General features: G+C 35.8%; 1 protein-coding gene across 3 annotated transcripts in view; it reads right to left on the minus strand.

Annotated features, from left to right (window-relative positions):
• The window catches only part of Phka1 (phosphorylase kinase regulatory subunit alpha 1), a 108,491-nt gene that overhangs the window by 53,233 nt on the left and 40,934 nt on the right, over positions 1–14,324 (minus strand). For all 3 annotated transcript variants that reach the window (XM_047535520.1, XM_047535519.1, XM_047535516.1), the window contains exons 10-14: positions 13,233–13,355; positions 11,056–11,151; positions 10,184–10,291; positions 8,470–8,548; positions 4,957–5,091 (exon numbers count right to left, since the gene is read on the minus strand). In XM_047535520.1, coding sequence (XP_047391476.1) covers positions 4,957–5,091; positions 8,470–8,548; positions 10,184–10,291; positions 11,056–11,151; positions 13,233–13,355 — 541 coding nt within the window. The remainder of the gene's footprint in view (positions 1–4,956; positions 5,092–8,469; positions 8,549–10,183; positions 10,292–11,055; positions 11,152–13,232; positions 13,356–14,324) is intronic.

The raw sequence follows: 14,324 nt of genomic DNA on the forward strand, positions 1-14,324 counted from the left end.
AAGTTTTATTTTGATGAAGTTCGATTTCTTCATTTTTTTCTTGTTGCCTGTGCTTTCAGTATCATATCCATCTAAGAAATCACTGCTAAATTGAATATCAAGAAGCATTTCCCATGTGTTCCTTCTAAGAATTTTATAGTTTTAGGTCTTATATTTGGTCTTCTATACATTTTGAGTTAATTGTACATAGTCTTAGGTAAGAATCTAACTTAATTCTTTTCATGTGGAATATAGTTTTCCCAGAACAATTTGTTGAAAAGACTGTCATTTCCCCATTGAGTGACACTGGCACCCTTGTTGAAAATAATCTGACCATTTAGGCAAGGGTTTGTTTATGAGCTCTCCATTGTATTTCATTGTTCTGTGCTTGTTTGTATGCTAACACTATATTGTTTTGATTACTGTAGCATGGTAGTAAGTTTTGAAATTAGGAAGGATGAGTCCTTCAATTTTTTTCTTTTTCAAAATGGTCTTGGCCATTTTGGGGGGTCCCTTGAGTTTCCATATAATTTTTTTTTGTACCAGGGATTGAACCCAGGAGCACTTAACCACTGAGCCACATCCCCAGCCCTTTTTTGTATTTTATTAGAGAAAGGGTCTCACTGAGTTGCTTAGGGCCTTGCTAATTTGCCAAGGCTGGCTTTGAACTCACAATCCTCCTGCCTCAGCCTCCTAAGCTGCTTGTCCACATGAATTTTAGAATGAATTTTTCTATTCTTTCAAAGAAAAAAAAAAGTCTCATGACCTTTTTTCTTTGTTCTTTGGTTTTTGGTACTGGGGATTGAACCCCGAGGCACTTTACCACTAAAATACATATACGGTCCTTTAAAATTTTTTTTTTTTGAATTTTGAGACAGGGTCTCACTAAGTTGCTTAGGGCCTCACTGAATTGCTGATGCTGGCCTTGAACTTGGATCCTCCTTCCTCAGGCTCCCAAACTGCTGGGATTATAGACTTGTGTGACCACACCCAGCTTTTTCTCATGGTCTTTTAATAGGTATTACATTCAATCTGTTGATAGGTTCGGGTTACACTGATATCTTAACAATATTACATGTTCAAATCTATGAACATGAGATGTCTTTCCATTTATTTATGTATTCTTTAATTTTATTCATCACAGTCTTGTCATTTCAGTTCACACATCTTTTACCTCCTTAGTTAAGTTTATTCTTAAGTATTTTATTCTTTTTGATATGATTATAAATGGAAGTGTTCTCTTATTTTCCCTTTTGAATTGTTTATTAATGTATAGACATGCAACTAACTTGTGGGTTGATTTCATGTCTTATAACTGCTGAATTTATGGTTCAATCAGTATTTTTGTATATATGAAATTTTCAGTTTTCTTCATATAAGATCACAGATGAATGGAGATAATTTTAATTCTTCCTTGATTATTTGGAAGTCTTATTTATTTTTCTTGCCTACTTGCTCTGACTGGAACTTTGAATACTACATAGAATAGAAATCTGTGTGTCTGTTTTGACTGTGTTTTAAGAATTTTATTCACTTAGTTTACTGGCATGTCTTCTTGTGCTTTTTCAACATTAAATACAATGCATAAAGGGCTGTCGGGACTCTAGATGATATTATTTTTCTCCACAGACAACTTACTTCATTTTGGTGGTCAGATAACCTCAAGCAGATCATCTTAGTCTAATCAGGGATTCAGAAGATTGTGCTTTAGACTTTGTGTTTGAGGCCTCCTAAACTATTTGTGGTTTTTCCTTACCCGAGGGTACTGCCCTCTCCTCAAAGGTTTCACCCAAACTCCAGGGGTGTTCATCACAGCCCCTTCCACATAAGAGGGTCAGGACTTGCAATTTTTCTCCCTTGTACAGTGAAACTCTCTGCATAGTTTCTTGGGCCCTCATTCGAAACTTAAGCAATGCTTAAGAATAAGACTATGCCTACAAGGGAAATTACACAGTGAATGATAAATTTAATTCTTTGAGGTCCTTGGTTTTGGCTTCTCAAATCCTGGCTTTCATAATTACTCACTGAAGCCTTCTTCACCTTTATTTTTAAAATTCAGCCATTGTAGTAATTCTTAGTATGAGGATTCATCCAATACAAGTTACTTCATTATAACTGGAAACTGAAAGTCTATTTTTTAACTGTGGTACAATATATCATAAGTCTACCATTCTTGTTCATATATATTATGTTGCTTTTAATTGTTATGCCAAACAAATTGTGATATAAGGAGTACTTGTATGATTGTCATGTGGATAGATTTCTAAAAGTAAGGGGTTGTTGATTAAAGGTATGTATACTAAACTATTTTATAGGTAATTCTAATCTACCTCTAATTTATACCATTATCAGGAATGTTGGGAATGTCCATACTGCCACACAGTCACTATAACTGGATGTTACCAATGTGAACTTGTGTAAAACTTATGGGCAACAAATAATATTGTATTTTTGCTTTACCTTACATTTTCCAAATCACTAGTGAGATTGAAGCTATGATAACTTTAAAAATCTTTAAAAATATAAGTCCTCTAAGATTTTAAAAATATTTAAAAATGTAAGTACTAGGAAAGAAGAAACAGTGATTGACAGATACAAAATGAAAGATCAGAAATATAAATACACACAGAGTAAATGAAAGACATGGCATTTAAAAATACTGTATGTGTGAACTATTCAATCAATAGTGCTAGAATACCAGTTAATTATTTGACAAAAAACTTAAAGAGTTTTATACCTTATAGGATAAGTTAAAACTCTAAACTAAAAGTTAAATGCAAAATTGTAACCAAAACATAACTAAGATAAAATATAGTGAAAATGTAGCTGACTTAGTAATATGCCTATCTTTCTAAGTGTAACAGCAAAGAAAGAAAAGAAAAAGGAGAAAAATTTACAATATAAAACCAAAATTTTGGGCTGGGGTTGTGGCTCAGTGGTATAACACTTGCCTAGCATGTGTGAGGCACTGGGTTCGATTCTCAGCACCACATATAAGTAAATGAATAAAATAAAGGTCTATCAACATCTAAAAAAATTTTTTTTAAAATCCAAACTTTTATATATCAAAAGCAAATACAAAATCAAAAGGCAAATGATAAAATAGCAAAATATAGTGAAAACATGTGGAAGACAGTTTCTGCATCCCTAGTATGTACATGTATTGTGCATGTGTGTGTGCATGTGTGTGTGTGTGTGTGTGTATTATATAAAATGCATAGAAATCAGGAAGAAACTGACAGTTGTGTAGTTACAAAGAGCCAAAAGAATATAAATAGACAGTTTTCAAAATAAATAGAAAAATGACTAATTTATGAAAACATGTTAATCCACCACAGATCCAGAAATATGAAGAAATTATTAACACAGGTAGGAAATTGGAGTACAGGCGGCTACTTACCAAAATGTAACTGGGTTCATAATATATTGTTATATTGTAAAAATGAGACTGCAAAATCTATTTTTATGACACAATTTTTCTAAAAGCAAGTGGGCTTTATTTTATAAAAACATATAGGAGCCAGGTGCAGTGGTGCATGCCTGTAATCCCAACAGCTTGGGAGGCTGAACCAGGAGGATCGTGAGTTCAAACCAGCCTCAGCAATTTACTAAGGTCCTATGCAACACAGTGAGACCCTGTCTCTACATAAAATATAAAAGGGGCTGAGGATTTGGCTCAGTGGTTAAGCACCCCTGGGCTCAGTCCCCAGTATCCCCCCCCCAACAAATAAACTTATTGGAAGCAAGTACACCAAAATAAAAAGAGCAAATTCCTCAGAGTAGTGGAATTACAAGTGGTTTTTATCTCTTTCCTTTATGCTTTTCTCTATTCCCCAGTTTCCTATAGTCAATATGTATATATCATCTGTAAATTAGATAGCTTACAACTTATGAAAACTGAACAGAACCAGAAACTATCTATTTCAGATGAAACTAGGAGATATATTCATAATTCTGAAAGGAGTGGAAAATATATCTGATAAAATTGATGTATTTGATATTTAAAGATTTACAAAAGGGTAAGAAAATAAAAAGAAAGTAACAAACCAGGGAATATATATGTTACAAATCTCATTGATATTTGGGGTGGGAATGTAGTTCAGTGGTTGAATGCTTGCTTAGCATGTGGGAGGTCCTAGGTTCAATCCCCAGCCCCACAATAAATAAGCAAATGATCTCAAAGTTCAAAATGAGTATTATGGAGCTAAAACCAAAATCAAGGTTTTACCAGGGCTGACTCCTTCTGGAGGTTCCAGGGAAGGAACCATTCCTTGCTTCTTCCAACTTCTAAAGAATGTGGGAATTCCTTGGATCATAGTCTCATCACAATAACCTCTTCCTTCTGTAGTCACATCTCCTAATTCTGTAGTCAGATAGCCCTCTGTATGTATCTTATAAGTACATTTGTGATTACAATTAGGGTTCAATTGAATAATCCAGGATAATATTTACATCTCAAGCTCCTTATTTTAGCTATACCTGCAAAGTTCCTTTTGCCATATAAGGTAATGTTCATAGGTCCTAGGGATTAGGACCTGGATATCTTTGGGGATCATTCTGTAGTCTTTCACAAAGGTAGTTTAGAACTTTTCATATCTTTTTTATTGGTGCTACACCTTAGACATACTAGACACATACTCTGAAACTGAGGTATCCCTCTAACTCTACATGAAATTCACATGTACTTGAAACAGAAATGTAGGTTCCAAGAAAGAGAAGAACAGGTTAAATGAATACACACCTGGAATAAAGATATAATATTGTCTGAAAGCAGTCATGCCCTACATACTAAAGGATATCTAAAATTATTAAGCCTGCTCAGAAGAGACAGAGTTAGAAACTTGGACTTCGGATACTTTAAATTCTTCCTCAGATCCAGTTTAATAAAGTAGTACAAGGTCAAGACGGGGAAAAATGCAAGGAAACAAGCCATATTGGGTGATGCTTTCGTTCTGGCAGGTTGGCCAAAATCCTTACCTAGACTGGAATAAATGTGACTGAGAATACGTGCTGGCTGTACTCTGATGGGGTACACATCAGCAATGGTCTCCACATCAATTCCATTGTCCTTCAAAATGGCCTTGATCTCTTCTGTTTCTGCTAGAATGGAGACTACAGAAAGAAAGATGAGATCAACAGACAATTTTATTTCAATAGGAATATAAAAAGTCTCTAATGGCACATACTTTCTTTTGGAGGTTAAAAAAAAGGAAAGGGGAGGAAATTAACAGTTATTGAGGAAATAGGTGAAGCACATATCATCCTAGATATGTTAGCAATATTATTTAAATAGGAAATGGAAAAGATGACTAGAGTATTAGACTGTGCTTTTTGGCTAAGTACCTAAGTGCTCTTAGAGAATGATACACGTTATATTCAAATGGGAAAAATTCATCATTAGGGTTTTTTATAGCTTTAGTAAAAACTGATTTCCCACACTCTTTTGGATCAACATACTTAAGGTCAGGGTTGCAAATGTGAGGGTAATAAAGAATGTCCTGATGACAGGAGTTTCCCTATAGCTAGACAATGAAAGAAAGCAATGTGAATTGGGGATAAAGATTTAAGTCATCAACATCCAGGAGGTATTATAGTTGTGGATTTGTGGGAGGAGGGGTTAGTAATGATAGGGATGACATTTCTCTAGACCCAGAGCCTACCAAGTCTGGAAAGTTCCCTTTTTTTCCATTAACACTGATGTCCCTGAAGTAGTAAGCCTATCCACAAGGCAGGAAACCAGGCCAGCTCCCTGATTCTTCTTTTCACTTTCCCTCTATGGAACATATACCTAACTGGGGCCAATGATGAAGTGACACCAGCTGGTTTGTAACATGCTCTTTCCTCCTGCTCCCCTACTGATAGATGTGTTCCATTTGGTTCACAAGGGGAAAGAATGTACCAATTGTTTAATTCCAGCTTTACAGTATTTTCTGTTGAGCTTTTGGGGCAAAAAACTGGCTAACAAAGTACTACTTTGCTTTCCTTTGCCATTATCCTTTGTGTATTTTTCTATCTTGGCAACCTCATGCTCATAGGTTGCTGAGGTCTGGGCCAAGATATGTAGGATATGGTGATTAAAGAGTCCCTTGAACATAACATCATCTTGATCACTTCTAAATGGAAAACACAAAAATGAAAGAGGAACATGTACAGAGGAAGAATGATAACAGCCAATAACAGTCCAGGCAAACACATGTGGTCATACATTTGTTCATTAAAAAATATTTACTAAGTACCTAAATGAATTAGGTACTATGCTAGGTGCTAGTGATATAGAGATGAGTGTTCTCTCCCTCTGACAAAAACTCAACAGCATAAGAAAGTGGCACATACCTGAAATGACTGTAAAATAATCTGTTAGGTAAATAGAGATTTGCATGAAATATTATGAGAATACCCAGCAGTGATACCTGTCTATGCTGGGGTTGGGAAGAGTAGTTTGAGGAAAGGTATTGTGAAAGAGTTGATGCCTGAGTATGAAAGAATGAATAAGTAAGTCAGGAGAAAGAAGCAATTGGAAAAGGGATAGCTATTCTAGGTAGAGGGTCCAGAATAAATTTAAAGAATGGAAATGACAAAGAATGTGATTGTGTATATGGGGAAACAGGTACATTTCAATATTGCCACAGCATTTTTATGTCACTAAAAGAAATGAATGTGGAAAGGTAGACAGGGGGTCGATTGCCATAAAAAGCATATGCCACTTTAAGGAACTTGTATATTATTCTTGGGTAATGATTTCCAAACTATATCCTACAAAACTTTATGGTTCTGCATGGGCAATGCAGTTGGGAATAGGAATAGAGGGAACTCAAGGAAAGTCAAGTGAACAAATCTTTGGGACCCCAGGAGCATATTCAATCCAAACAACTGGGTTTTTTATTCATTTTATGTTTTATAAATATTTAGAAAATTCTTACTTAGTTTTGCTTATATGCTAGGCACCTCTAGATGCTAAGAACACACAGAAATGATGAATCCTGTTGGAGGGTCAAATTGGAGTTAATCTGGTAGATGTGATGGTAAAAGGAAGGGAGAAATTATTATTCCAGACAGAAGAACAGCTTGGGCAAAGGTTCAAGGGATCAAAGAACAAGGCAGATCTAGGAATTACAAAAAGTTCTTCATAGGAGGAACATGGAGTACAGAGTGGAAGTAATGAGAACTGAAGCAGGAGACAAAATCAAAAGATTATAAAAGCCTTGTAAGTCATATTAAGAATGTTGGCAGTGAGAAGCCCCATTGTAGACTTGCAATCAGAGGAATAACATATTTATGCTGTAAGTTAAAAAAGAGTATGTTCAGGGGCTTGAATATAGCTCACTGGTAGAGCACCTGCCTAGCATGTGTGAGGTCCTGAGTTTCATCCTTAGCACTATAAAAAGAGTATATTTTAATGACATTAAAGATTATACTGATGTTTCTATACCTGGGTTACAGAAGTTAATAAAGAGAGAGAAGAAACTGATGAGACTCTGCTGGGCCTAGAGTTAAGTTAGAGGAACCCATTAAAAAGGTTTTGCTGTAATACAAGAGGGAGATGTTGATGATCTATATTAGGATCATGCTATTGGTACTATAGAAAACTGGATGAATTTCAGAATGATTTAGGAAGGGAAAAAACCAGAACTTGTTAACTGATTGAAGGAAATGAGAGAGAGGGAGAAACTTGGATTGAGCAAGATTCCCTGGGTGCAACTGTGAGGATGGTATGCCATTTATAGATGCATAAGAGGAAAAGAAGGTATAGGTGATGCTGTACAAGGAGGGGCAACTGATTGATTTTAGTCATGTGGAGTCTATACAGTATGGGAGACATCCAAGTAGGGATATGTTAAACAAAATTGCTACAGATTTAGGAGTAATTAGCATATAATTAAGTGATTGAGAAGTTTTATAGGTACTGGAACTAGAATTTTTAATATGTTTATAACTCAGCTCAGTGTTTTACATAGAATAGACGCCCACAGATCTAAGCTGATTTAATTAGGACTAAAAATAAAGGTTAGGTGTATCCTCCAAGGAGGTAATGGTCAGAAGCAAACGTATTACGAGGGAGGTAGTCCCAGCAAATTAACAAAGTATATGTATACATAGAAAGACAAGAGTATGAGATTAAGTACGGAACCAAGAGGAAAACATGAAAAGAAAGGAGTACTAGCAGATAAAGCACAGAAAAAGTAGTTAGAGAGGAAGCAGACAAGCAGAGATAACCAGGAGGCTGAAATGTTGTGACTATGTAAAGACTTTCCAGAAATAAAGAGCATCAAATAATATTTTGAGTCCTCTGACATCACACATTATTAATTTATTTAGAATTAAGATTAACAGTAAATTTGGAACCAAACAGAACCAAGATCATTATATACTTTTTGAAATCTAACAAATGCAAGATGAAGAAAAAAGTCATAATTTACTGGCCCAAAGTTCTCTGTCCCTAGCCACATCTTGAATATAAAAGTTTTTGCTGTTGGGAAATGGAATACATACCTTGAACCACAACATCTGGCTTTGGTACAGTAGAAAATCTACGATTCAGGGGATCAATTTCTCCAGGAGCTAAAAATCCCTAAAGAAAAATCAAAGATTATTAGGTCTCAAAAATAAAAACAAATATGCTAATTTTTTAGGGAAAACAATATCAGAAAGGAAACAAATACACTTCATGTATGAATATGTTTGAACTCCCATAATTCACATCAAAATTAATTTTATTTCAAGTTCATTTCTAGTGGCTGCCACAAATCCTTTTCTTGGAAGTAGGTGGGATATAAATTCTAAATAAATACACAAGGACCTGGGTTCAATCCCTAAGCACCCCACACCCACACACACACACAAAAACAAAAACAAACTAAACTAACAGAGTTTCTGGTTACTCCTCTTCTTTCTCTGGATATGCAAATGATGACACATATTTAGATGATCAGACTACAATATTTATTATGAACGTTTTAAGTCAATAGTCCTGCTGTTTTTGCACTTTGTTACTGTGTCTTCTATGCTTTCTTCTCGTTGGAAATCTTTTTTTTTCCAGTTTTGGGGATCAAACTCAGACCTATATCACTGACCTACATCCCCAGCCTTTTAAAAATTTTATTTTGAGAGAGTTGCACTAAGTTACTCAGGTTAGCCTCAAATTTGTGATCCTCCTGCTTCAGTGGCCCCAGTAGCTGGGATAACAGCTGTGTACCACTGTGCCTAACTATCAAAAATGTTTTGACTTAACTTGAGTTTCTGTCCTTTATGAAATGGGATGAACTCACTTATTTTATTTTTAAGCATACCACTTATCTCCTCCTGTTTTCATTACATATAACCTATTCTAACTGAATGAGAAGTTTACCAGGTATGGAATACTTTAAACAAAGCACTCTTCCCATTATTTGCTCTATACAGGTTCATGTCAACTATAGATAATCAAACAGGAAGAAATAAAACAAATGAAAACAACTACAGAAAAGAAATTATCACATATAAATAGGTCAAAGAATGTAGCTCAGAAAGGACAGCTAATGCCCAAAGCAGATTCTCTAGGAACCTGTTCATATATCACATCCAAATAACCTACAACGGGGAAATAGATTCACCAGTAAATCTGGAAAACTCTGGAGAAAGAAAACCCTTTGTGTTGGTTCAAAATGCCACAAAGAAGCTGGATTCAAAGGTAGAAGTGCTTCATTAAGGGCTGTCTCAACAGAATTTGATTTGAGGAACATTTTGTGAGTACCTGACCAAAAAACAAACAGAAAACCCAAAACAACCAAACAAAAAGTCCATAGTGTTCTTACCCAGTTGTCAGGATGTCTAAAAGGATTAGTTAATTCAATTAAAGAATGAAACATTATGTTACTTGGAAAGATTAGCACTTAATCCATTATCAGTAATTACTATCTAAGGGCAATTGCTTTCATTTGTCACCAGGCAAGGCACTGAGGAATTTTGAATGGGATTCTTTAGTATCCCCAAGTACAATGCCAAAGTAGGGAGCCCTGCATAGACTGAGGAAAATGGTTGCCAGGAAGTATGAGATTTTCATCAAGGGCTGACCATGCTTCCTACTCTGAGGACTTGGAGGAAAAGTTATAATTAAGGCAAAGTACAAAAGGCAAGACATCCTTCAGATTGAATGAACCACTCACAAATCTGATTATTAAGGTGATCAAGGCAGAAAAAGGCATGGTAGCTTAAAGTTTCCCCTTACCTCTGCCATCAAACTTCCTAAAATGTACAGAGACTGGCCCCACATATGAGGCAACTTCCCCATGGGTACTCGGTCCACAGTGTGAGGATTTTGATATTCTTCATCGACCTAAATGAAAACATGAAGAGGCCAGATAAGAGGTAATACAGGGCTTAAGATATTAGACCATAAAAGGTTGAGTCTAAATTGTGACTCTACATAGTGATTTAGGCAATCCACTAATAAGTGAAGCATTATAACAGTAGTACAGGGCAGTGCTTACTCCATAAATTGTAATATTCATACAAATCACCTGAGGATCTAATTAAAATGCAGATTTTGATTGAGTAGGTGTGGTGAAGGCATGGCATCTATTTTCAAACAAACTTAGGTGATAGTGCTGATATTGCTAGGAGCTTATCCTTCCCATCCCAACCAGAATGGAAGGTTGTAAATCTCTCATGTTTAGTGCTCTTTCACAAAGAGGAAAAATGGTATACCTGACTGGTATACCATTTTGGGTATTTTGGGAAAATGAAGACAGGACATACTTTATTTTCCAAACCTGATCTACTCAAGCAATCCTGGATTATTGGTCTCAAAACAGAGAATATCAAAAACTGAGAGCTCACACAAAACATCACTCCAGTTCTACCTACTGATCTCTGTCATTCTCAGCATTACAGTTTGGTCTCATCCTATATTCCAGTACCATAGTGCCATAATTGAGACTCCTTTAACAATTTATTTCTAAAGGAATATCATATTTCTGTTGTCCTATACCTAAAGACAAACTTATTGAACATCAAAACCGGAAGTATGTGACCCAAATGAAGCAGTCCTATTAAATTATGCCTCCACTTCAATCAGTATTATAGCATTTTCCAACTTACCCTGTCAGGAGGAACACTATACAGCTCTGGCAGAAGTGGGACTCCATTTTTGCCCTTGATGAGGACTGCTTCAAGAGCCTCTCTATACTCTTGAACCTACAGAGAAAAGAAAGGCAGACAGTTATTGTAAGGACCTAGGAGAAAGGGGTAGCTGAAAGGTACTATGCAAAGTTGCTTATTTAACCACGTAAAAGGGAGAGGAAAGGAGAATGGCAGTAAAAGCTTGTTATAGATCAAATATTATGTTAGGACTTTGTATACTTCAATGCATTTAATTTTAATAGCAATTGTAGTAGGCATGTGTGCTTGAAGACTTTAAAAAATTTTTTTAGTTGTAGATGGAAACAATACCTTTATTTTACTGATTTATTTATATGTGGTGCTGAGGATAGAACCCAGTGCCTCACAGGCGCTAGGCAAGTGCTCTACAACTGTTACAGCCCCAGTCTTGATTGAAGCCTTTTTACAGGGAAATGTAGGCTCAAAGAAGTTCTGACCTTGTGGAAGATCACAGAGCAAGGAAATGGTTGAGTCCAGCGTTCAACCCAAGTTAGCCTGCCTCCAAAGTCCTACTTGATTCCATGTGTAGTACTTGATTTAGGATGTGTTAGATTTTAAAGCTGCATTTTCACCCATCAAATTTGGTTTTTAGTATGGTTAGGATTACGTCCTTCGCTTAGTCATTTGTTGAAGCCTAGCAATACATAAGATGTAAAAAAACAAACACAAACAAACAAACAAAAAAAGCAAAGGCTGGGGATGTAGCTCAGTGATAGAGCACTTGCCTAGAATGCATAAGGCCCTGGGTTTGATCCCAGGTCCTGAAAAACAAAGTAAAAATCCCTATAATTTATGATAGAAAAATGTGCAATCATTTCTGCTCTAATACTTGTTTTGAAAACACAAATTTGTTCTGATGTATTGGGTAGATTAGGGAACAATATGAGCAGAACATACATTTCACATTTGCTTATACATGATTTCTTCCTGAGAATGTGTTCGGCTGCTTAACAATGCACAAAACATACATGAACACATCTCAGGAGGACAGTGAACTATACCCATTCAGACCTGCTATTATTACTTTCTATCTCATTTCAGATAACCCTTCTTTTACCACTTCACATATTATAATCTGTAACCCTCTGGTGGTCACCCTGGCCACATGGCTATGTGCCTTCCCCACTCTTCCCTCTCCTCCTGTTTTTAAAATTTTCCTCTTTGTTCTGTTCTTTTTTCTCTAATTTCTATCATTATTTTCTTTTATTGTTGCATCTCATTTATACAGAATGATAGGTTTCATTCTGGCATATTCACACATATACAAAACATAATTTAATCAATTTTACTCCCCAATACTGCTTCCAGCCTCTTCTTCCTCCCCTCCAGATCTCCTCCCTCTACTCTACTCGTCATCCTTCTACTTTCATAGCATCCCCTTTCCCTCTGATTTTCCACTTTAGTTCATTTGTGTTTTTATCTCCGAGCAGAACTGATTGTGCCTTGAATTTACAACATGTCTTTATTTGTGAAATTCAAAGAACTCCAGGGATATCTTTTTAAAAAATATTATTGTAGCTGGGCATGATGGCACACACTTATAATCTCAGCAACTTGGGATACTAAGGCAGGAGGATTGCAAGTTTAGACCAGCCCTGGGCAAATTAGGGAGATTCTGTCTCAAAACAAAACTTTTTAAAAGGCTGGGGATGTAGTTCAGTGGTGGAGCATGTGCATAGCAAGCATGAAATCCTGGGTTCAATCCCCAGAGCTGCAAAACTATAATTTTAACTCTACACATTTATGGGGTACAGTTTAGTAATTTGATTCACATATACAGTGTGTAAGGATCAAGTTAGGATAGTTGACATTTTCATCTTCTTAAATATTTTTTTACAATTTATGATGAGAGAAAAACTATTCTGATGTACAGAGGAACTAAAGAAGTCTATAACAATATTTGAGCTATTCAATGGTCAAAATTGAAGCCAAAAAATAGAATCTAGGTCTCCCATTTGTTAACATATGATTCTCAGTTACTAGTCTATAGGGGACAACTCTGTCTCTTTTCTAGTAGGAAGACTTCCAATTGAGCACAGAATTGGTATAACTATTAATTGAAAGAGCAAGATAGAACAAGATCAGTCTCCTGAAAAACTCTTTCCTCAACTCATTACCTGTTCAGTATTTCCACTGAAGATCCCATCAAGGATAAAATACGTCCAGAACAATGGCCATTCACACTCAATGTTTTCAAACAGCTTCAGCTCAGCTGGTTCATAGTACAAACGATTGGGATCCTGGTAAAAACACAATAAGCAGTCTGTTTTATCACTCAGAGCTTAGATGTACATCTTTAGTTCAGAGGTATTATTTTATGGCCTTTCACTACTTATAGCTTGTTTCAGAAAAGGCAGTCAGTATTTAGTACTGTATGAGGTGATTATAACTGATGGAACTGGGGTAATAAGGACATCACAGGAGGGTATATGAAGTAAGTTTAGCTTGCAATGAAGTTTAATTTGGTTTTATATTTACTGTTTGAGGTAGTATAGGATGTTCAAATAGAAATGCTTACCAGGGCAGCTAGAGATGAGGGTTTGGGAATCATCCTCATAAAAGTGACACATGAATTACAAGTTATAGATGAACTTAGTGAATAAGTACTATACAAAATGAGCAAACTGCCCCTAAATAGAATTCTGGTAAATCTTCAGAGTGAGGTGAGAGGAAGACAGAAAGAAGACTCAGGAGACTATAGTGTTGTGAAAATTAAAATAGGAAAAGAATTAAGAAAATGAAGGAGTAGGTAATAGTGATATAATATTGGAGAAGTCAAGGAGAATAAGGATTGGCTATTGGATCAGTCATTTAGAAGCTTATGATGATGTTTCAGGGTGTAATTTTAGTATACTGTTGGGAGCAACAGTCAACTTCAATGCTAAGGAATAAAGTGAAAAAGAGGAAGTGTATCAGAAGAGTTTGAGCTTGATTTAAAAAATCACAATGGCCCTTGACCAGCTCACCTAAGCCTTAAACAATGTTTGCATTACCAATAAAAGTGTTCATTATTGACCATTAATTCTATTTAGCAGTCAAGTGTAGTAACACATATCTGTAACCCTAGTTATTTGGGAGACGGAGGCAGGAAAATTGCAAGCTCCCGATCAACCTAGGCAAATTAGCTAGACTCTGTCTTAAATAAACAAATAAATAAATAAATAAATAAGGGCTGGAGATGTAGCCCAGTGGTAAAGCATCTCTGAGTT

The sequence above is a fragment of the Sciurus carolinensis genome, chromosome X, assembly GCF_902686445.1.
Source record: "Sciurus carolinensis chromosome X, mSciCar1.2, whole genome shotgun sequence".
NCBI lineage: Eukaryota > Metazoa > Chordata > Mammalia > Rodentia > Sciuridae > Sciurus > Sciurus carolinensis.